The sequence below is a fragment of the Alosa sapidissima genome, chromosome 10 (genome assembly GCF_018492685.1).
Source record: "Alosa sapidissima isolate fAloSap1 chromosome 10, fAloSap1.pri, whole genome shotgun sequence".
NCBI lineage: Eukaryota > Metazoa > Chordata > Actinopteri > Clupeiformes > Clupeidae > Alosa > Alosa sapidissima.
The window spans coordinates 1,407,117-1,431,501 of NC_055966.1; the positions used below are offsets into that span (position 1 = coordinate 1,407,117).

General features: G+C 39.7%; 1 protein-coding gene across 1 annotated transcript in view; it reads right to left on the bottom strand.

Moving 5' to 3' along the window:
- Positions 1-2,905: 2,905 nt before the first annotated feature.
- Positions 2,906-24,385, bottom strand: part of nphs1 (NPHS1 adhesion molecule, nephrin) — a 156,389-nt gene continuing 134,909 nt past the window's right edge. Inside the window, exons 20-24 of the mRNA XM_042107343.1 lie at positions 14,077-14,228; positions 13,613-13,724; positions 8,387-8,568; positions 3,013-3,072; positions 2,906-2,916 (exon numbers count right to left, since the gene is read on the bottom strand). Coding sequence (XP_041963277.1) covers positions 2,906-2,916; positions 3,013-3,072; positions 8,387-8,568; positions 13,613-13,724; positions 14,077-14,228 — 517 coding nt within the window. The remainder of the gene's footprint in view (positions 2,917-3,012; positions 3,073-8,386; positions 8,569-13,612; positions 13,725-14,076; positions 14,229-24,385) is intronic.

Here is a 24,385-nt window from a genome sequence, read left to right on the forward strand (position 1 = left end):
GCGTTCCATCAGAGGACTTTCCTTTACAAAAGTCACAACTAAACTGTATAGCCTACTCCTCCCTTTTAGCTTGGCGACTCATTCTTTTAAATTGGAAGAATGACAAACCCCCTTCCTTTGGCAGATGGATCTGTGATGTCATGTTTTTCCATAAGATAGAAAAAATCAGATACACACGATCAATGGGAAAATGTAGTATGGCAACATTTTATCTCACATGTGGAACAACTTACAATGCACCTTGGCTCTAAATAGCGGTTGTACAAGATGACTTTGTAACTACTATGTGTAATGTATGGTTTTTATTTATTTTATTATTTATTAATTTATGTGTTTGTTTCTGGAGTTTTTGTGTTTACTGTCTTTGTGTATTTGTCTGAAACCACAATTAAAATACATTGACCAAAAAAAAAGAAGTAGACATATCTTCGTTGACTGGAATACAAACATACACGTTAGAGACACGCCTTTCCCTAGGTTGCAACATTGTTGCAATTACACAGCAGAGGAGACGAGGCGACCGTTATGTTGGGACTGAGGACTAGAAACGCCATGGATGCAGAGATGAACACAAGTAGCCTACTACCAAAAGCAGCCCCCCAATCGTGTGGTCAACCCCTGGCCACATCTGCCACACTGTTCCATCCCATGTGAAGGAAGGGAGACAACTGTATAATGAAAGGCTTCATTTGTCACCCTAAGATTAACAATATCAGCCTTCAAAATGTTGAGGTAAATTGCATTGTTTTCTTTCACTGGTTCTCGTAGTGCTACCTAGCGAGCTAGTCCTAGCTGCTTTTGACCTAGAACAAACCTAGCAGTAGGCTATTTCTTGACATAACTCTGGGGTCTCCAAAAATAGGTAGCCTGCGGAATACCTATATGGTACCTATACCTATCCTGCACTTTCTAAAAATAGCCAACAAATCGCCTGCAGATCACGCTCTAAAACATCCTCCATTATGGATTTTTTTAATAGATATTTAATTCTAGACCATACATCTGTAACATTAACTTGATATTGGCTATATTAGCTGTGTCCGTGTCCATCCCATACGGTTCGTGCATGATTGTTCAAGGACTGAAAAACAATTGCTTTAGGTCACGAGCCCTTTCTCCTCCGTAGCCTACTGGTGTAGCAACAGCGCTGAAAATCTTGTGGTTTGTATGCCAATAGGACTGTGTATTACCTGGCAAAAAACGAAACCTTTGTTGACAACAGAATGCAACTTGCTGAATAAATGCAGCAATTATTGTATGGGATTTTGTAGATTGCTTAATGAAATGTAATGGTAACTATAATACTAGCTACTAGCTATCATGTTCTGGTCGTTCTTTTTCTTTCTCTCTGCCATTCTCTCTCTAAAATAGGACCCGTTATGTCTTTTTCATTGATCCAAGCACTTTAATACAAAAATGAAAAGTAATTTGTATTTTGAGTAACTTAATAACATACTAAAGTACTTTTTTACTATTACTCGAGTAGGTTTGTCCAATTGGAATATTTACTTTCACTCAAGTAGATTTTGAAGGAAGTAATTGTATTTGTACTTGAGTATAGATTTTCAGTACTCTACCCACCACTACCAAGCAGGATGTTAATCTGTTGGGGAATAGCTGTATTAGCTGGTAACACCAAAAGCTCTGTTTTGGAGAGATTAAGATGGAAGTGCCAATCTTTCATCCAGATTGAAATATCCTTAAGGTATGCAGAAATATCAGTCCTCAGGTGGGAAAGACAGGTATCATCCGCATAGCAGTGATAAGCGAATCCATGGGAGTGAATAATCTCACCCAAATAAGTGGTGTAAATAGAGAAAAGAAGGAGCCCTAATACTGATCCCTAAAACCACACCTGTGGTGAGGTCATGAGACTTTGATACCTGTGCTTGCCAAGACACGCTGAATGAACGTCCTTTAAGATATTAACTTAGACAATGCTCAGACAATGTAGAGAGGAGAATGTCATGATTAACTGTGTCAAAGGCTGCAGATAAGTCAAGTAGAATTAACACTGATGACTGAGCAGAGGATTTAGTTGAGACATAGTTTGTACATGTGTTATTATGGTGGTTATTCTGCTCTTATAAGGTAACTGCTAATACACTACACATATTTATTGTATTTCATTTATATTACTGTAAACCACCTTCTGTAAACCAACTGTATACTACTGTCTACAATGCACTATATATTGTTCTGTCTATGCACCACCTGTCTATACTTTGTATGTCACATTTCACTTTTCTGCTTTTTTGCACTTCTGGTTAGACACAAACTGCATTTCGTTGTCTTTTTACTCTGCACAATGACAATAAAGTTGAATCTAATCTAAAAAAGCATAGGCCATCCAATCATTTAATGCGGTCAGGGTAAAATGATACAATTTGATAAAAGCTTAAGAGAACTCACCCCTCCATTTCTGTCTTCTCCCCTTTCAACACAATACCTGTAACATCTAGAGGAGGGAGTGAAAAAGAGACAGATTTTGTGGTAGGACAGAACAGCAACTAAATAAAGGAAGGCATGTACAAAAGTAAGGAAAGTAGCTGGATATCAGCCCTGCATACCAGGCTTTTTCATTTGAAAAAAAAAGCTGTCTTACCTATTTGATTTTTGTCTTTTCTCCATCTTACTAATATGAAGCAGCTCAGACAGGAAATGGTGAACAGTATGGCCACACCCGCAGCTACCATCAAAAAATAGTGCCAAACACCAAAGAATTCTGCAACCATAAAATGACACTGATATCTTTGAAAGAAAATAATGGCATTTAGATATATTTGACATAAGAATGTTTTAACAACTGTGCCAACATTCCTCAAATCTTAATCACTGACTTTCAACTCAAGGGTAATATCATAATAATTTATGATTAATTACACTTTGGATTTCAAACAAAATATCAGTGCACTCCTTAGCAATTCACAGAACTTTTAAAGGAATAATGGAGGAAATGTATTTGTATTGTATTTGTAGTGGCCATTGAGCTTAAAAAAGGAAGAAGATTGCCTTTTGTGATAAAGTTATTGTCCCCTGGAGAGTGTTGCTGTACGGTTGGGTCTTCTCCTACTGAAGAAAACATGAATATCTGTGTGAATATCAATAAGCCATGACAAACACTGCATGGAAACACTGAATCAATGGAAACTAGAATTGCAATTCCAAGGAATTACCAGTGCATGAAAATGCAAAAGTTGTGATGTAAAATATCATGTATAGTTAAAATAGATAATGCAGAGAAGGTTACTAAGGTGATGCTAGGATAGGCATGGTGGTTGCATAGCTTAATAAAAGTTGATAGTTTAAAAGTAGACAGTTTAAAAGTTGAATGTAGATAGCTTAAAAGTTGTTGACAGACAGATAGTTGTTGATGTTGATACACATAGTTTAATGGATGTTGATTGGCAGAAAGTTTAATGAATGTTGACAGCCATGTTACTTAGCTAACTTTTAGTAACAATTTTGATAACAATGGTAACTATAATAACAATGTTAACTATGCTAAACATGTTACTTAACTAACTTAGCTAATGTTTTCTAGCAGTTATGCTAACAATGTTAGCTATGCTAACAATATTAACTATGCTAACCATGTTACTTAGCTAACTTAGCTAATGTTTTCTAGTAGTTATGCTAACAATGTGAACTATGCTAACAATGCTAACTATGTCAACGATGTTACTTAGCTAATTTAGCTAATGTTTTCTAGCAGTTATGCTAACTATGCTTACAATGCTAACTAGCTACAATTGGTGGGACTCATAGGGGGCAGCCGTGGCCTACTGGTTAGCGCTTCGGACTGCCGACCAGTAGGCAAGGCTGAAGTGCCCTTGAGCAAGGCACCTAACCCCTCACTGCTCCCCGAGCGCCGCTGTTGTTGCAGGCAGCTCACTGCACCGGGATTAGTGTGTGCTTCACTTCACTGTGTGCTGAGTGTGTTTCACTAATTCACGGATTGGGATAAATGCAGAGACCAAATTTCCCTTACGGGATCAAAAGAGTATATATACTTACTTACTTAGTTGATGACATGACAACTTACAGTTGGAATGGCTATACAGTTAAAAAGCTGAAGCTGAACTAGACGCAGAAATTTGGTGGGAAGAATAATAATAACTAGAAAATGTAATTCCGAGGAATTACCAGTGCATAAAAATGCAAAACTTTTATTTTGAAAACGTTGTGGACAGAGGATACAGCTGGCGGGAGTCATAATTGATGACAACTCACAGTTTGAATGGCTGACCAGTTCAATAGTTGGATAGTTTAAGTAGTTAAATTATTTAAAAGGGAATTATTGTAGTGGGGACTTTTATTTTGAAGCAGTTCTGGGCAGAGGAAACAGTTGGCGGGAGTCACAGTTGATGACAACTGACAGTTGGAATGGGTGAACAGTTAAATAGTTGGGTAGTTTAAATTGTTAAATTATTTAATAGGGTATTATTATAGTGAGGACATTTATTATGAAACAGTTGTGGTCAGAGGAAACAGTTGGCGGGAGTCACAGTTGATGACAACTGACAGTTGGAATGATTGAACAGTTAAGTAGTTGAGTAGTTTAAATGGTTAAATTATTTAATAGGAAATTATTGTAATGAGGGCTTTAATTTTGAAACAGTTGCAGGCAGAGGAAACAGTTGGCGGGAATCATAGTTGATGACAACTGACAGTTGGAATGGCTGAACAGTTCAATAGTTGAGTAATTTAAATAGCTAAATTATTTAATAGTGAATTAATAGATTTGCATAGGTAGATAGTTTAGTGGATGTTGATAAACAGATAGTTGGTGCAGTTGTTTGCATTCTAAGTCGTTAATAGCCCTTGGAATGTGTCTTATATCCTTGTAGAATGGAGAGACACAGAGAGAGTTGGCCTAGTTGAGCAGAAAGCAGTTGATACGGGTGCAATCAGTTTAATTGGCTCTGTGAGGGGGCCTAGTTGAGCAGCTGGCAGTTGATACAGGTGCAAATCAGTTTGATTAGCCCATTGTGATGTCATAGTGCCAATGCAAAGTATATAGGGGAAAAATAAGCTTGATTTATGTTAATATCTCATAAAGTATAAAGTTTACAAAAACGAAAAATACATTCCTCAAGTGTCCTTTTCAAGACCTACGTTACAAAGTTTGAACAAAGTTTCTACGTTAAACGGTTAAAGCTGAATTAGATGCAGAAATTTGGTGGGAAGAAGAAGAAGACGACTTTGGATAACAGAACAGCAGTGTAACTAGAAAAGCATTTCCTGAAGGAAATACAGTGCATGCAAAGTTGTTGCTAGGTTGGTTGCTAGGGTAATCATGCTGGTAGCTAAATTGGTTGCTAAGTTGACATTTTGGAAGCAGTTGTTAGTTTGGTTGCTAGGGTATTTGAGATGGTTGCTAGGTTGTTGCTAGGGTAATTATAGTGGTTGCTATGCTATACAAAGTTATTTTCAAAATAGTTTAAAAAGTTATTGAAATTGGGAGAAATAGAGAGAGGACGTAAGAGAAAGTGAAGGAAAATAAGTGAAAGTGGGGATGAGAAGTTAGCTATCCAGTTCAATGGAGAGACACAGAGAAGAGGTTCCATTGAAGTTGCTGCAGTCAGTGAGAGAGCACAGTGCAGTTGATTGCATTCTAATTCTTTAATAGCCTATTATGATGTCATAAAGCCAATGTTAAGTCTATCAAGTTTTTATTTCTCAAGAAGTAAAAGTTGTAGAAATATGAAAAGTCAAATTAGGGCCTGGAATAATAATACTAATAAGAATAAGAATTTGAATATCAATACAGTGCATTTGCGTGCACTGTAATAATAATAAGAAGACTTCGGATAACAGAACAGTGCATTTTCATGCACTGTAATAACTCAGATTCTTTAGTTCAAATAATAGATGGTTATGGAATTTGGCAGACGCCTTTGTCCAAAGCGACACACAAACACAAAAACAACATAATATTTCAAATTTAACAGGGAACAGATTAAAATGTTGGTCAAACTATAATAAGGAGAATAGCAATAATAAACAACAATGTCAATTCAATCAGTAGCCTAATAAAATAAGTAATGAAAATGAGGGAAAAAGCAATAATAGACAATAATGTTCATTCAATCAATAATATAAAACAATGCCATGGTAAGACTACAGAGAATAGCAATAATAAACAATAATGTCAAATTAATCAACAGCCTAATGGAAATAAAACAATATTATACAAACCATAATGCATAAGAAGCGCTTAAAGAACTTAAAGAACTGCATGTTGAACAGGAATGTCTTTAGCCCTCTCTTAAATGACCCAAAACTACCACAGGAACAGAGAGCACCGGTCAACTCATTCCACCAACATGAGAAAAGAGTCTTGAATTAGACCTAGTGTTTATGACTGGTCGACCGCAGTGGGCGGTTGGGGATGTACGCCTTGATTATTGAATTAAAATAACTAGGAGCAGATCCAGTCAGTGTCCTATAGGCCAAAGTGAGAGATTTTTAAGACCAGGCGTGCTCCAGCATTACACAATCTTATTACACAAGCGGGTAAACCAGCTAATAGTGAATTACAATAGTCCAGCTTGGAGATGACCATGGTGTGAACAAGAAGTTGTGTGGAATCTTGTGTCAGATAAGGTCTGATCTTCCTAATGTTGTAAAGCATAAACCGACATGATTTTGCAATAGAAGCTACATGCTCAGAAAAGTTAAGTCGGTCATCAATTACAATGCCCAAGTTGGGGACAGTGAAGTTGAGTCAAGCTGGATGTTAATCTGTTGGGGAATAGCTGTTTTAGCAGGAAACACCAAAAACTCAGTTTTTGAGAGATTAAGATGAAGGTGCCTCCTTCATCCAGGCTGAAATATCCTTAAGGCATGCAGAAATCTGGTGGGAAACGCTAGAGTCATCAGGTGGGAAAGACAGGTAAAGTTAAAGGTAAAGAGTGTCGCCTGCATAACAGTGATAGTCAAAAAAAAGCAAGGGTCCTAATACTGATCACTGAGGCACACCTGTGGTGAGGTCATGAGACTTAGATACCTGTCCCTACCAAGACATGTTAAAAGAACGCCCTTTAAGGTAAGATTCAAACCAGTCAAGAGCTTTTCCAGAAATTCCTAGTTCAGATAGTATAGAAAGGAGAACTGACTGAATAGGGTCTAGTAGATTATTCTGATGAAGAAAGTCACATTGAAGACTACTTTCTCCAAAACCTTTGACAAGAAAGGAAGAAGGGAGACAGGTCTGTAGTTCTTCACCTCAGTTGGATTAAGTTTACTTTTCTTTAGCATAGGTGTAACCCTAGCCTGTTTAAAAGAATAAGGAACAATTCCAAAACTGAGTGAAGCATTAAATACATGTGTGACTGCCGGTAGAACAGCGGGTGCGATAGACTGTAGAAGAGTGGACGGGACAGGATCCAATGGGCATGTTGTTGGACGACTTCGCTGAAGCAATTGAGAGACATCATGAGGAGAGAAAGAGTCCAACTGAGCACTTATTTTAGCAACTTTTTCAGTGAAAAATGTTGCAAAGTCATCTGCTGACAGTGAAGTAGTTGATGGTGGTGGTGGAGGATTGAGAAGAGACTTGAAAGTGGAAAAAAGTTTTCTACTCTCAGTGGCGCTCTCAATCTTGCTTTGATAGAATGCCTTTTTTGCAAGTGTAACAGTGGATGAAAAGGATGACAGCAAAGACTGGTAGTTACTAAGATCATTTCCATCTCTGGATTTACGCCATTTCCTCTCAGCAGCTCTAAGTTCCTTTTTGTACTGAGACTATACTGTTCGTCAGCCATGGATGACGAGGTTTAGAACGAGTGGGTCTTGAGGAAAGAGGACATGCTGCATTCAGACAAGATGCCAGTGTAGAGCAGAGAGTCTCTGTAGCGTCATTAACCTCAAGTGCCAAGAATGAGCTAGGAGTAGGTAAAGCAGATGAATTGATGTTGGAGGTCATCTCAACAATGCCTTGTCGCTTCAAATTTGATACTAGAGTTTGTATGAAAAGCACCTTTGCACGTATCACCTACCAACCAGCTAGACTTTCATTACTTCAATACTTTAAGTTCAAACATGGTGATGTCCACTCACTGTCTTCATACTGTACATCCCACAGGATGCACAGCAAGAGCAAAATTCATTTGTAGGCAATCATTGGCACACAAAATTCCGCTGATTTGACTCTGACACATATTTATGAGGAGAACTGGACCTATGTTGTGCTTGATAACCCCAATGAATGGGAATAGGAATGTGTGTGCAAATAGTGCTATGTGAAATTGTGCAAGAAGATTGACACATTTTATCAAATGCAGTTTAAGAAAACAGCTTTTGAAAACTGTTTCTTCTACAAAAGGCAGTCATGTTATAGCACAATCACACACATGAAATGTCTCATACCTCTCATACTGACCTCTTGTAGTAACAGTGAGAACAGTATTGCCATCAGCGTAGTTACTCTCTCCCATGTTATTGACAGCATTCACAGAAAAATTATAAGTGGTTGCTGGCAAAAGGCCAGTGACTGTGTAGACTGTTGCTTTGGGTGGGAAAACATCCACATAGTGATAGCTAGAGAAGCCTTTCCAGTGATACCTGTACACAAATGTAAAATTAAAAGCAAAATATCCACTGCTTTTGGACACAATGACTTAATTTGGGTTGTATTAAGTGGATTAGCCTTGATAATCACATAAATAAGCATATACAAATGTAACATGATAAGCAGCGACAGACTGGCCGTATGGATTTTGGGCACATGCTAGAAAGGCCAGGTTCACAGGCCAATGTGGCCTTGGTGCCCCCTTCTTTCAATATTCTGCTTTGCATCCGACTCATAGCAATTTTTATTTAGCCTATGGCCTGTCAAAATAATCTTATAATTCAAAGTGCAAATTAATTTAGTCTTTTACGCAGTGGAGAAAGTAACAGAGAAACGGAGAAAGTAAAGTAAGAAAGAAAGTGCGTCCAAATTCACCCATTCTTCTCTGTTGAACTACTCCTGAAGTAGCACACAGAAATTACATGTATCACATCACATGAAAGAGCTTTTTCTCAACTTTTAAACAATGTTAGTCGCTAGTTGTTGTGGTAAACGGTTCGCGAGAAAAGTAACTTTAATTTAATCATATTATTTTACATACAGTTCTGCGCCCATCTACCCATTCATCTCGGTGGAATGCTTTACATCAGGATAAACAGCAGACCTTACCGAACTCAAAGGTGTAAAGCATTCCCCCTGTACACATTTCTACATGCATGTCTCCAACTTTGGGCTTTAAAGTTCACAGTCACAATGTGTTTAAATTGTTCAGTACATTATTTCATAACAGGCCAAATACAAAACAAATGTTACAAATATCGCCTAGATATCTGTAAATATTAAAATCAGAGGATATACAGCTGACTAAGAGTTTGTCAAAGTAGCCAATGATCACAAAATGTTAAGGATGCATCTAGGCTATTTGAGTTTCTTAAAGCTGAGCTGTGCTTAAATTGTTCAATACATGATTTCATAACAGGCCAAATACAACATGTTAAATATAGCCTAGATATTTGTAAATATTAAAATCAGATAATTCTGATCATATATCAGATGATTCTGATCATATTCTATGTAATATGTCATGTTTCATGTTTTTGTCATGTTTCATAGTGATGCAGGTCTACTGCTGTGAATAGGCTAAATACAACTTCGATCATTTTTATGTAGAATGCTGTATAGTTAAATTTGGTCTTGGTGCCCTGAAGTGTGGCCTTTGTGCCTCACGCCAAATATGCCCCTAAAATTATGAAATTCCAAGCTTGGTTATGACACATGAAAGCGTTGCTGAGACGTGCCACTTCCGGCTTCAATACTGATTTCGATTGGCTGTTAAAGGCAAATGCTTTTTGTCAATTGTTTCCAGTTGTTTTTGAATAAATCCAATATGGCGGCCGAATTACCAGACACCACTAATAAATTTTAATTCCAAACACATCAACAGCTACAGGCCAAATGTATTTTTGCTAATTGCAGCACCCCCTAGAGGTCAAAGGTCCTCCTAATGGGGTGATGAGTCCATGGACTAAGTTTGGTTTTGATACATGGAAGGGTTGCTGAGATATGAGCTCACTTCCCGTTTGCCGGCTTCGCCACCTATTTAGATTTCGGATTTCGAACGGTTTTAGATTTGAAGACAAAAAGCAACCTGTGTGAGGCACGGTCAGAAGATCATGTGTGTCAAGTTTGGTGTCGATCGGACAAAATTTGTGACTTGTGAAGCTTTAGTTTCACTTTTGATAAAATCCATCATGGCGGAAATTGACATCATAGGTTGCATAGTTGAACTCAGCTTGGTCCAAGGATTCCAATGATACCTCATTTTTGAAAATCGGCATCAGACATGAAATTTGGTGAAATGAATCATGGGACTGTCCCCAATCAGTGTGCTTAATTTCACAACTTTTTACCAGACGGTTCTATGGGCTACCATAGACTCCCATGGCGGAAGAAAGAATAATAAGAAAACATACAAACACAATGGGTGCCTACACAGCTTCGCTGCTTGGCCCCCCCAAAAACTTCTGCTGATATTGATCCTGCATATGATATGCCAACGAAAGACATGAGATCGTTAGTCTTGGAATTTTGATGTTTGATATAGAATTTTTTTTTGTGGAGATGATAAAGAACACTTCACACTTGTCACAGATGGCTCAAATGATACTGGTATGAGTTTAAAGAAGCACTATGCAGGTCTGGTTATTCCTTTGCTGTTTCTGGGTTTTTGCTAGCCTGGCGGGCCATCCTATATCATTGAAATGTATAGTCTGGAATCGAACCATTCACCTCGCTTAATCCAAGGGGCGGGCAGAGAATTGTCTTTCAAACTGCCTAGGCATGCAATAGGCCAGTGCTACGGCAAATACATCCTTCTTCGAAAGGAATGACTTAAGTGCATTGCGTTGCTCAACTTTCAAAGAAAAGCACAAGTCCAACTCCTCCAAAGTTGACGCCAACGTCAATTCAAACAACCGCTGTTCGTTCGCCATAGCCACCTTCCTTGTTGTTCACCGTCGCAGGACTGTCGTTATCCTGTTAAGCCCGCCTTAAGACTCTCTAACAAAATAGAGCGCTGTGTTTGGATGACGTCCACGGCGTCAGCCAATAGAAATCCCTATGGTTTGATACTAGACGTACAGGCTGAGCAAATTAATTTGCCGCCGCTAGGGTGCGTCTAGATTTCTAGGCTAGGTTTTTGCCTGATTTAAGCTCGCATTTTTCACTACACAGCTCCCCCTGCAGCTTCGGTAGCAAGTGACTGCTACGCTAAACCCCCACTAGCTAGCGAGCTAGCCATCAAGAAACCAAGCTAAACACATACAGGGCTCACAATAAAACCGTCAAGCAAACACATTGTTCAAGAGACTATCAAACCACATTACAAAGACGAAGTTCACCCAAGGGTCGGCTATTTACAATTTCAACAGCAACAAAGCCAAGTCAGTGTCCATTTTGCAGTCTTCTTCGAAACTACAATCTGACTACATTTTCGAGGCACAGTTGGATGCTTCCGCTGAGTCACATCCGGATTTACCCGGACCGGGTCCAGAAAGTTGCATATTCGTTTTTTCTGCGGAGAAGCGATAGGGGAAGACGAAGCACCCACCAAACGACCCAGAAAGTGTTGTAGAACCATTAGAACGACTCTCAACTTGGATAATTAAGGTAATTTTTGCTAAAATTGTTGCATAGTCCTTCTTTAACAACTACCAGTAATTCGTATTTTTATCCATTTCTAAATGCACACACATACAATTTTTGAACAACATGTAGGTTGGTGGAGTGATGCACTGATGTTTGTCCTTCTTTGCGCTTCTCTCATCCTCTCAAAGGAACTCTGAATGTCATTCATAGTGACCACTGGGTCCTTGGTTACCTGTCCAATTTTCCATTTTCAATTTCAATTTAATTTCACTTATAGAACGCATAGAACACATTACACATGTCTCATGGCGCTTTACAGAGTGTTAAAACATTCAGGCCCTTCGTCCCAGATTACTCAGTTTGGCTAAGCAGCCAGATCTAGGAAGACTGTTGGTTGTTCCAAACTTTTCCATTTGAGAATGATTGAGGGTAATGTGCTCTTGGGCACTTTCAATGCTGCAGAAATGTTCTTGTATCCTTATCCAGATCTGTGTCTTCACTTAACCCTGTCTCGCAGGTCTACAGACAATTCTCTCGACCTCGTAGCTTGGTTTTCACTCTGACATACACTCAGAGTGAAAACCAAAGAGATGTGTGCCTTTCCTAATAATGTCCAGCGTCATAACAAAGGGTGTGAATACTTATGTAAATGGAATATTCCAGTTTTTTATTTCTATAAATGTACAAAACACTCTAAACACCTGTTTTTTTGTGGAGTATTGTTTGTAGATTGATATGACAAAAAATGAATTTAATCCATTTTATGAGTCTGAAGCATAACAAAATGTGGAAAAAGTGAACCAATGTTGAATACTTAAGCAATATGACACGAGTGGGAGTGGGGTTGGTAAAGGTATCGCCACAGCTCTAAAAGGAAACCTTAAGGAGAATACTTAAGGGTGTTTGTCAAATTTGCTAACATGTTCATCTGGGTTTACCCAGGCTGGCTACCTCCTACCCCATCCTTCATTTTGTAAATCCACTAATACAAATATGAGCAGTTCAGTGTCATTATTAAAATATATAGTCAATTTAACAGCAAATTAAGTTTAACAGTTTAAAAGTTTGAAACAGTTCCATATTGGTGCTTAATTTTGTGAAGAGTACTTATCATCAGTGAGACTGTGATCAAAAAATGACCCTGGCACTTTTTTGATGTAGTAGTGTATTAAGATGATGAAAAGTAAAAAAAAAATAGATAATGGACAGAAGTTTCTGGGATTTAGAGAGATGGAATTCTCAAAAATCCACAATTCGTAAATCTATCCTCATATGCAAATTCGTTAATGCATTTGCATGCATATGCATATTAACTTTCACAAAATAATGCACATAATGCATATCTAGATTAATCTGGTGAAAGAATACCAATATTCTCTTGGATATGATGTAGAACAATTCATTCACTGATTTTCCTAATTTGCATACTGTATCTGCAATGCTACATAAAAACGCAACATTTTGTATAACCAGTTCATAAAATTCTAATGTGTTGAGGCCAAGACATGGCTCTGTCTACCTACAGTCAAATTATCAGTAAATGTCTTTGAGATAAATATCTGCTAATTTATTAAAATATGCAAATGTTCTAATTAACTATGCGTAATACAAAAATGTCCCAGGGCAAATGTCTTATATCAGGTTTCATCTCTGAAGATCGTGAGTGTATATAATGATTAAATAAATTGACATGATAAGTTGGCATACAGTGACTTTGTGACTTATTGCCAGACTATTTTATTATTTTTTGAAGGAACAAGGCAACTTTTGGGCAAATTACCTTATTTGCAGTCTACGTTAGTGTTAACCTAGCTTTGCATAATTCCCTGAAAGTAGTAAGGGTGCTAGGCTAACAGATGTAACCCACTTCCAGTGGGTGAAAATGTTCTTGTACGATTTATATCTAAAATATGTTCACAATAAAATTATGTTAATCAGTCCTCTTCCTACCTGATACGAAATTTCTGTGTCAAGCCGCCATCAAACCCTGGCTTCCACTCCAGTGTCACAGAGTTATTGCTGACATGCAGCAGTCTCAAGTTAGATGGGGGCTCAGGGTGATCTATGAAAGAAACAGAGACATTAGGGCCAGCTGTCCATTTGTGAGAGTGGAGTGCAAGTGGATTCTTGATTAGAAATCCCTAACTTGTGCCTTATGCTTATACCTGTCAATACAATTAGAGTGGGATAGGTTGATATATTTATAGATACTTTATCATCCTGGGAGAAATTTGGGGGAACAATTTAAATACTGATATTGGGACCTATAGACTAACAAACAACATTACACAATGACCCAGGGAAATACATAAAAGCCTACCTACAGACCTTTCCAGAAAAAAACAATGAAACATGTGTTGATGTCTTAAGTGTTTACAGTATAACATGCATGTTAATTAAATACAGAACCATACTGGTGCTGAGTAGTTGAATGTCCAAACTGTCCTCCCCCAAGTTGTTAGAGGCGGTGCAGGTGAAGATAGCATAGTCTTCTGTTGCGCTCACATTCTCAATGCTAAGTGTGCTTGTATGTACTGCTCCCACTCGAACAGTATGCTCCATATACCTGTAATCACAGAAAGAGAATGTGTGGTCTGTAACATACTGGCAACACTTTGACGCTGTTCCTATCCACGTACTTTAGTCAGTTCACTTTAATTTAGTACACTATGTGTGTGTTTCTTCTCGCATAGTGTGTGAATTTCAACAGGGTAGGGTCATCTCAAATCAAACACTCAAATTCTGTGCACTTAACAGAAATGACGATTGTAACATTTAAACATAACATTACTGGTGTTCAAATGCAGTTTTAACACACTTGTGCACTCATATTAGGTATTGTAAGTACAGGAGTATGTGAATTGGAACACCTAGCCTTCCTATAATGTAGAGTGGTCAGTTACTTATTACACAGAATGCAGATACCTACACATCTTCATTGTGTCATTTCAGAGAGGCATTTTTTTACTGTCCAAATACTTCATCACATCTACTCATGTATGGGTTTTTCTTTCATTTATAGGTTATTTTAATTATTTTTACATTGTAGAACAAAACTGAAGATTGAAACCTCCATATTGATAACTGGTTGGCTACTTTTTATTCACTTTTGTAAATCTAAAAGCATTCTAAGAAACTATCTTATGAAGCTGGTTATGATGATGCCAATACCATTATGAAGGTAAAGTGATGCTATTTGGAGGAACACAGAAAAACTCAAACAAAACCTTGAACATGTTTCTCCATTTAGCTGGCCAATTTGTTATGAAATTTGGTGAAAAGGTGTTGCCGGACTTAAAAAAAGAACCCATTGAATTTTGGAATAAGCGCATGGGGTGCTAATTTAATTTCACTTCTGCTAGGGTGTTGCAACATATGGCATTTGGCCATGGCAGAGGTCTGCACGCACCAAGTGACCTTCTACTGTAAATCTGAACCATGTTATGCTGAAGATGGAAGTTTTTTTTTTTTATTGTTGCCTTTTGTTCTTGAGAGGGATTCTTAAGGCTCTATTTTAACCAGAAACGCAGCGCAAAGCACAATGCAAAGCTTATTTTAAGCTTACACCCAGTCAGTGGCAGATTTTGCGCCATGCGCTTCACTTTTATTAAGACTTGTGCCCAGGGGTCTGGCAGAAGGTGTGGTCTTACACCGTCTAAAAATCATTATGCCACTGACCAAGAAAAACCTGGTCTATAGCGAAAGGCGCATGTAAAGTAGAGCTGAAGACTCACTGTCATAAGATGTAAGCAGTCCTTAGCAAGCAGTCCCAAACAACTTCAGTATCAGAATCAGAATCAGTTTTTATTGGCCAAGTATACTTACATATACCGGTACAAGGAATTTGACTTTGGTAGATGTTAAATCTCTGTACATTTAACAAACAGACATGTAGTAGTGCAACAGACATGTAGTAGTAAACATTCAATAAACAATAGTAATAAAGACACATACTGTACAATATAGACAACAATATACATGTTAACATAATATACAAATAAGCATAGTATCAATACAAGTACACATGGAGTGGAGTGGATATAAAGTGCAGAAGTAATAGTGCAAATGTATGCATGTACAGTAGGCGTTGCTTTCAAATGTCCGCTTCAGTCGCGCATTACGGGCGTGAAGCTGCGTGAAACTTTATTACCACTTTCAGCCACTGTGCGTCGCTCTGCCACTGTACATCGCTCTGTCGCCCCTTCTGAAAAAGCAGGAGGCTACCATTAAACATAATTGTTGCCGAGAGAAATCCCAGCCTACGAATTCAATAACAAAATAAATCATGCATAATTAAACATTACCTCGATTTAGGCTACTTGGGTATGGCTTAAGGCTTGACTACACGGTGGTAACGAAATAACTGTTCAGAATTAATCTGTAGCCTTGGGTAGGCTTCTGCAGAAAACAATGTTGTTGGCGATTTAATACTAATCTAGCGACGTTTTTAACAGGCTACGCTATAGAGGCTTAGACAACTATGACCCAAGTTTTGGTTTCATAAATTAATTTGCCCTACTTCTTGACTGCAGTGTAGTCAATTGACTGCTTGACATGTCATTTTTATTTTTCTGTACAATAAACAAATACATCTGCTTTATGCTGCAGAATTACGCACTTGGCCAGCCTATAGAACGGGCACATTTTGGAGAGAAAAGAGAATGTACGCACGCAAGAATCTGTAGGCTATTTGTGGCTGGTTACCAGCAAACAATGTTTAATGCATTAACTCAAGACGTCAAACGTTTTCAAAACAATACAAACAGAAAGGATGCAGCAGGCAGCAAATGTAGAAGAGTAATTTCCAGTGGAAGAACAAAATGCTGAATGAAGCCCAAAGATATGAAGGCATATCTGGCAAGTTGTTATTTTTTGAAGACGTAAATGGTTGGGCTATAGGCCTAGAAGGAGACATTTGCAAGAAGGAGACATAACGCGTGAGCATGCCACACTATCCACAGCTGTGGTAGCGGGGGGTAGGAGGATTAATGTTACCGCAGGATCAGGGCTCTACACTAACATTTTTTTTCAGGAGCACTTGTGCGCCCAAGTTAAAAAATTTAGGAGCACAGACAAAAATTTGGGCGCACAGTTAGTTCTGTACTTAACTTACACATAATCTAACATTATACTGCAGCTAACAGTTAAACATGCCAGTGCACCAATTGCGAATATTAAGAATGACTGACAACATTTAGGCTACAGGAAACAGGATTTTAAAGATCAATGCCTACTTTATTTTCAGTCTGTTCTATTTTCCTACATTTTGTTAATGTAAAATAATATAATACATTGCCATATTTGCATTTAGCCTGTTTATTAAGTATCCTGCCAAATGTAGGCTAATTTATTTATTTGTGAATCCATCTATAGCTAATCCAAATATGCCCATGGTGACCTATCTGACAGCATACTGCCTAATACTACTACTAAAACAGTCCATTTTCTCTTCCACAAAACCCAACATAGGCTAATCAAGGATATATGTTTTATACTTTTAGTTTTTATTTGAAATATCTGCATTGATGGGGCAGTAGGCAAACGTTAGGCCTACTTTCGTTTTGCACTTCAGCTTGTATTCGGTGTAAACAAACAAGCATGCGTGGAAGCCTGGAGTTGTCAGTAGCGTTCTACCTTTGAATAAAATGGGAGTATTACGGGAGGCTACTTTTGTGCCGGTTCGCTACAGCTATATTTTGCATATTGCAGCCAATATATCAACTGGGCTAAAAGGCATGTTAGGTTACCTTTGCTTCTCTCACTGCATTCTCAATATCTCATCCTGTTCCTCCTATATCGCTTTGAAGCACAAAACAGCACCTGCCCACAGAAGACCCATCCCCCTCTACATGAGCAGCCCCTGTGCCTCTCTGCCGACAGCGTGAAGAGGACACTTGCTGCTATCAACACCCGTAAGGCAACAGGTCCAGACAACATCCCAGGTCGTGCGCTGAAGGACTGCGCAGGGGAGCTTAAGGATGTCTTCACAGACATCTTTAACACTTCCCTGAAGCAAGCCATCGTCCCATCATGTTTCAAAGCTGCCACCATCATACCTGTGCCGAAGAAAACTGCTCCATCCTGCTTCAATGACTACCGCCCTGTGGCACTGACACCCATCATCATGAAGTGCTTTGAGCGGCTTGTCATGTCACATATCAAAGCCATTCTCCCCCCCACCCTGGACCCCTTCCAGTTTGCATACCGAGCCAAGCGGTCTACAGAGGATGCAATCTGCTCTGCCCTCCACCCAGCCCTCACCCACCTGGAAAAAAGAGACTCATATGTGAGATTGCTGTTTATAGACTTCAGTTCTGCATTCAACACCATAATACCACAACAACTCATCTGCAAACTTGACAAACTGGGACTCAGTACCTACCTCTGCAACTGGCTACTGGACTTCCTCTGTCAGAGGCCCCAAGTAGTACATGTTGGCAACAATACCTCAAGCAGCATCACACTGAGCACAGGGGCCCCCCAAGGCTGCGTGCTCAGTCCGCTGCTCTTCACCCTGCTGACGCATGACTGCACTGCAACCTACAGCAACAATCACATAGTGAAATTTGCTGACGACACAACTCTGGTGGGTCTCATCACCAAGGGCGACGAGACTCAATACAGGTTAGAGGTCGACCATCTGACCACGTGGTGCAGGGACAACAACCTCCTGCTGAACGTCAGCAAGACCAAAGAGATTGTTGTTGACTTCCGGAGAGGTCACACCCAACACCTGCCACTGACCATCGACGGTGCTGTGGTGGAGAGAGCGAGCAGCACCAAATTCCTGGGGGTGCACATCAGTGAAGACCTCTCCTGGACCACCAACACTGCATCACTGGCGAAGAGAGCTCAGCGCCGCCTGTACTTCCTGCGGAAACTCAGGCGAGCAAGTGCTCCACCAGCCATCATGACCACATTCTACCGAGGCACCATTGAGAGCATCCTCTCCAGCTGTATCGCTGTGTGGGGCGGAAGCTGCACTGAATACAACAGGAAAGCCCTGCAGCGCATAGTGAACACAGCTGGAAGGATTATTGGTGCTTCACTCCCCTCCCTGAAGGACATTTACACCACCCACCTCACCCGCAAGGCGACCAAAATTGTGAGTGATGCAAGTCACCCCGCTCACAATCTGTTTGATCTACTGCCCTCTGGGAAGAGGTACAGAAGCCTGCGCTCCCGCACTACCAGACTCACCAACAGCTTCATACACCAAGCTGTAAGGATGCTGAACTCTCTCCCTCCTCTCCCCCCTCCACCCTCAGCTACATAACATCCTGGACATTGGACCCAAAATGGCCGCCTGCACTACTCCACTTGCACACTTGCACACTTGTACACTTTACAACTTGGTGTTGTTGTCCTGAAAACACAACACTTCTGCTGCTCTTACATAACTTGCACCACTATGCCACTTTCTTTCTTACTTAGGTCAAACAGAACTACCCAAGCCTTTTATTGGCCTGACTTTGCACTAGTATTTTATTGACTGTCTATGCACAATTTCAACCAAATTTTGCTGCTCTTATTTTTTCATTATTATATGTGCCCTCTTATTTACTTATTTACTTACTTTTTTGTTTACTTGAATGTTATGTTTGTCTGTGGACCTAAATTGGTAAAATATGTCTTGTCTTCACCGTGGGATAGTGAGAAACGTAATTTCGATCTCTTTGTATGTCTGGAACATGTGAAGAAATTGACAATAAAGCTGACTTTGACTTGACTTTGACTTTGACTATATCCAATGAATTCGGTGGATAGAAGTACTAATTTCTTCAATCTTTGCATCTTGGCTGGCTAGTCTAACTTTCCGCCTTTTCTGCTCTTCAATTTGATAGAAGCGACTACTAGCGAGTCACAACGCGAAACTGCTAACGTTGATGGGAGGTGTAATGTTTCTCAATGTTGCGGTGTATTTTATAGACAAACATTGACACGGTTAGAAGTCATTCGCACCAGTGCGCCTAAATATTTTTTTGCACTCGCACGGCATCATTTTTACTCGCATGTGTGAGTGAAATGGGCACACTGTAGAGCCCTGCGCAGGATTTATATAAAATTCATCAACAGAAGGCCTGCCTCGAATGCAGGCTTGCCCAAAAAAAAGGCCTGTGGTTTGCACAGCCTACAATAAGTAGGTCTTAGTGAGTTAGGAGTCCTCTTGACTTCTTTTAAGCTGTCTCAGAGGTGGAAAGTTGCGTTCGTTGGGGGCAGGGCCGGATTAACAATTCATAGACTCTCGGAAACAAATGTCTGATGGCCCCCCCTGCCCCCCAGCCAACGTGAATCGGGCGGTCAGTTAATAGGCCTATATCGTGAAGGTTTTTCTTGCCATTTAAGGCACGAAAAAGTAGTAGCCCGTTTGTTTACAACTAACATTACATTTAATTAAACTGCTTATAGGCTATGCCGAAATAGTTTCAACATTTTGAATATCAGTGTCGGTTGAATTAGGAAATGTTCTCAAAGTAGCCTTATGCCTGAAAGCTGCTTGGGATCCCCCCTGTCAAGCAATATAACCATACAAATGCGTGGCCTGCTCACTCATTGTTTGAAAAAGAGTAATTTCGGCTTTGTCGGAACTGGCCATTGTAGGCTACGTAAAAATAAACTTCCAAAACTAACAAAAAAAAATCTTCTTTCAGTTAATTCAAAAGTTTCCAAAAACTTAAAAACAGATGACATAATGTGTGTAACTGACATAATGCGCAAATAATATAGCCTAGATATTCCAATATATTCGAATACATTATTTTGTTTATTTTAGAAGGGATATTCGAACGTAATTTTTGAGCAATTTTGACAGCCCTAGTCCACTGTAGGCTACGCCAATCGTCTATTAACACCTTCCACCTAACCCCGGTGAATGGGGGTCGCTATAATGCGTGTGAAAAAGCACCATTGAGTAGCCTATGCGAAATAGCCTTAAAATCGTTCCGGTGTTGTGTGCCTTTTGATTTCTCCACCTACTGGTTTCCTTGCACGTGCATGCGCTGCAGCAGTTGTCAGACATTCACAAACAAGTTGTTTTAGGCGGTTTGAAGTCGCTTTTCATACGCCATGAGTGCTCGGCTACATTACAGCCACTCAGACAAAAGACATGTAAAAAAATAAATGTTTTGAAAACTAGCATTAAACTGGATTTTCCGCAAAAGCAACACACACGTGACTCTCTCCAGCCTAATACCCTACTCCTTGAGCCAACTAATACCTGGCTGTTACGCGATACAATTAACTATTGTAGGCTACCATCAATTAATAACGTAGGCAACACCCAGGTAACATGTTGTCCAGGCTATCTGAAACAAGTGGTTGCCCTTCATCTACAACAACTGGTTACCTTGGGCTGCTACGGTTGTCAGTTAATAAACATTCTTAATTTTCGAATGTCTTTGTCAGAGAACATCTGACTTTTCAAAACCATAGGCCTGGTAGTCGCTCAGACAAGGAGTTATAAGATAAAGGCAATACCATTTGTGTCACCTAATGCAGTTCAGTGAATTAGCAAGATACCATCAGAAGCCAACAATCATAAAACAACTGTGCGCGCGCTCTCTCTCCCCTGCACATGAAGCTGTCTGCGTGTTGTAGGCTAGATTTGCGTGAGCTCTTTCTATCTGCTTCACTTTTGTGAGTTGCGACCACCTAGGCTATGTTCTATGAGGTACCAGTGTTTAGCTGTGTCACAAAACAATAAGCTTTGTCAGACTACTTTTAAAATGATATTCAGGGCTATATACATTTTAAACATTCGGGGCTGAAGACCCGACAAAGCCTTACGTTAATTCTTTAGGTGGGAAGTGTCAGGAATTTTCATACCAGAGACGCTCTCATTGGTGGTTAGTATATGGAGTAGGGGATTGATAGATAGATAGATAGATAAATAGATAGAGAGATAGATAGATACTTTATTGATCCCAGGGGAAATTCAAGGTCTCAGCAGCATACATACAACACAACACATTCTCTAACAGCAGAAAGAGTAATTAAAGTATATAATATAAAAACACAACTAAGCAATAAGGACAGTATAAGATAAAGAATATGCTAAATATACTAAAATACAAATTATACTAACTAAACTTAAATACAATATATAAAAATATACTAAAATACAAATGACAAAAATACAAATTATACTAACTAACACTTAATCTAAATCAATTTTAAAAACAGTATCCACATAGTGGTGATTAATCAATCAGAGGCGCTTGCAATGACTGAGGCAGGGACTGAGCCTGTGATTCTCTGTGCATAGTAAGGTATGGTAAGGTGCTCTGTGTGAATGAGTGTCATGGTGGTAGTGCAATGGTGATAATGGTCATGGTGATAGTGCAAGTGAGTAAGTCCAACAGTGCAACAATGCAGAAATAAAGTAAAGTAAAGTCTATATATCTATATATTTAACTATTTAAGAAAATGTATAAGAAAATGTATAAGTGTGGCCACAGTTTGGCTGTGGCATGGGGCTAATATAGCACGCAAACAGTGACAGCAACATAGCCAATCACATTATGAGAGATGCTGAATTTAACATCAACTGCGATGTTTGATTTTAAATGAATGTAAATTTAGCCGGGACTGTAAGCTGGCACACGTGGGTGCTCGATGTTTTCCACGGTATCGGCGCCTATGACAAGCGTATCTCGCGTTTGCATCCATTACAAACAAACATGCAATGTGAACGTCTGGGATTGGGGAGAGCACTAAATGCTCTACTGAATAAGCACAAAGTCAAACCTTTAAATGAAAAACACTCTTTAATAATCAAAAAAATAAACGCTAATGAAGTAAACTTGTGACCATCAAAAATTGTTTATCTCCTGTAACTCCGTGATAACAGGACATAACAGGAAGGCATTTGGCTGAGCAACGGAGGTTAATATGCTCTTTATTTTGTCCAAATGATGTCTATCATCGTTGCACTCGGAGAAAACTGGAATGTTTAATTTGTTCTGCTTTTCTTCTACGGCTGCAAACGGGATTCACTCGCAGTTAACCAAATATTTATTTATTAGGACAGGGCAGGCATATTTCTGGCTATTAAATTATTTCTAAACCAGTCTGCTAAAGTCTGTAGTGAAGTCTGTGTAGGGTTTTCCAGGCTCCATTTCTTTTTACGAGACACCCTGCTCACTTGAGACATCTGCCGGTTGTTTACAAATTAAAGTCGCGTGATACCACATGATCCCGCGCGCGGACCGCGAGGGAAGCTGGCCAAATCGAAGCACTGCCCACTGTAATATGTGCAAGATGCATATTGGGATGATAGGTATGTAATGTGAAGGATAACTGGGTGAATGGCAGGGGGATGACCCCACTTAACTGCAGTTCAGTACAGTGATGGCAGAGGGAAAGAAGCTGTTCTTGTGTCTGGTTGTTTTTGTGTGCAGGGATCTGTAGCGCCTGCCAGAGGGGAGGAGGTTAAAGAGGGTGTATGCAGGGTGTGTGGGGTCTTTGATGATGTTCTCTGCCCGCTTCCTGGTCCTACCAGTGTACAACTGGAGGGGGGGCAGGGGGCACAATGATTTTTTCAGATGTCCTAATTATGCGTTGGAATCTGTGTTTGTCCTGTTTTGTGGCGGCCCCAAACCAAACGGTGATGGATGTGCAGAGGATGGAATCAATGGCAGCATTGTAGAAGATGGCCAGCAGATCTTGTGGTAGGTCATGCTTCTGCCTTTGCTGAGCCTTTTTAAGGATAGCGTTGATGTTGGACTCCCACTTCAGATCCTGGAAAATGTTGGAGCCCAGGAACTTGAATGAGTCCACATTTCACTGGGCTGTTGGATATTGTGAGGGGGGGCATCCTGGATGGCCGAATGACAGTGGTGTCATCTGCAAATTTGAAGAGTTTGACAGCTGGGTCTTTGGAGGTACAGTCATTTGTGTAGAGGGAGAAGAGCAGTGGGGAAAGGACACACCCCTGTGGTGCACCAGTGCTGGTTGTACGTGTTCCAGATGTGACATCTCTCAGCCGCACTTGCTGACTCCTGTCTGTCAGGAAGCTGAAGATCCACTGACAGATGGCAGGAGATACAGTGAGCTGAGAGAGTTTGGTGGTGAGGATTTCAGGTATGATAGTGTTGAACGTGACATAGGTCCAGAATTCTGCAAAATTCCAGAATTGAATTGAAACTGGCTCTTAAATTCCAATTTAATTCTTGAATGTCACTTGCATTTCTATTGAGGTAGCAAACAGGAAGCAGAATTGCAATTTGAATTGTGCACAACCCTGTTGTTTACTGCATCATCTACTGACCTGTTTGCCCTGTAGGCAAATAATTAAATGGCCTTAGGATTTTTATTCAGTCATTCAAACATTATTGGGGTAACGGTTGCTTTTTTCAGGCTAGGTTTTTGATTGTAACCCCATGTCAATTAATAGTGAAAGAAAATAACTGTGCAGAACTGTTTTTCGTAAGAGACCATGGTGATGATTAGCCTGGCTAACACCAAACCCCATCTCATTGAGAACTACACATTCATTTTCTCGTATTTGAATCGTGGTTTGCAAATGCCCAGAGCCGTTTATTGGCCGTACATACGTAGCTCATAACCGCTTCGGTGTGTCATCATCGTCTTGCAATCCCCCCTCCGTTCTGTGATTGGTTCCTTCTTTGAGGGGAAAACAAAGTCCATGGAATCCAGGCTGCCTAGCAGTGTGAATAAAATCGTGTGCATAAGGCAGCATGGGAAAACCCAGGCTAGGTGATG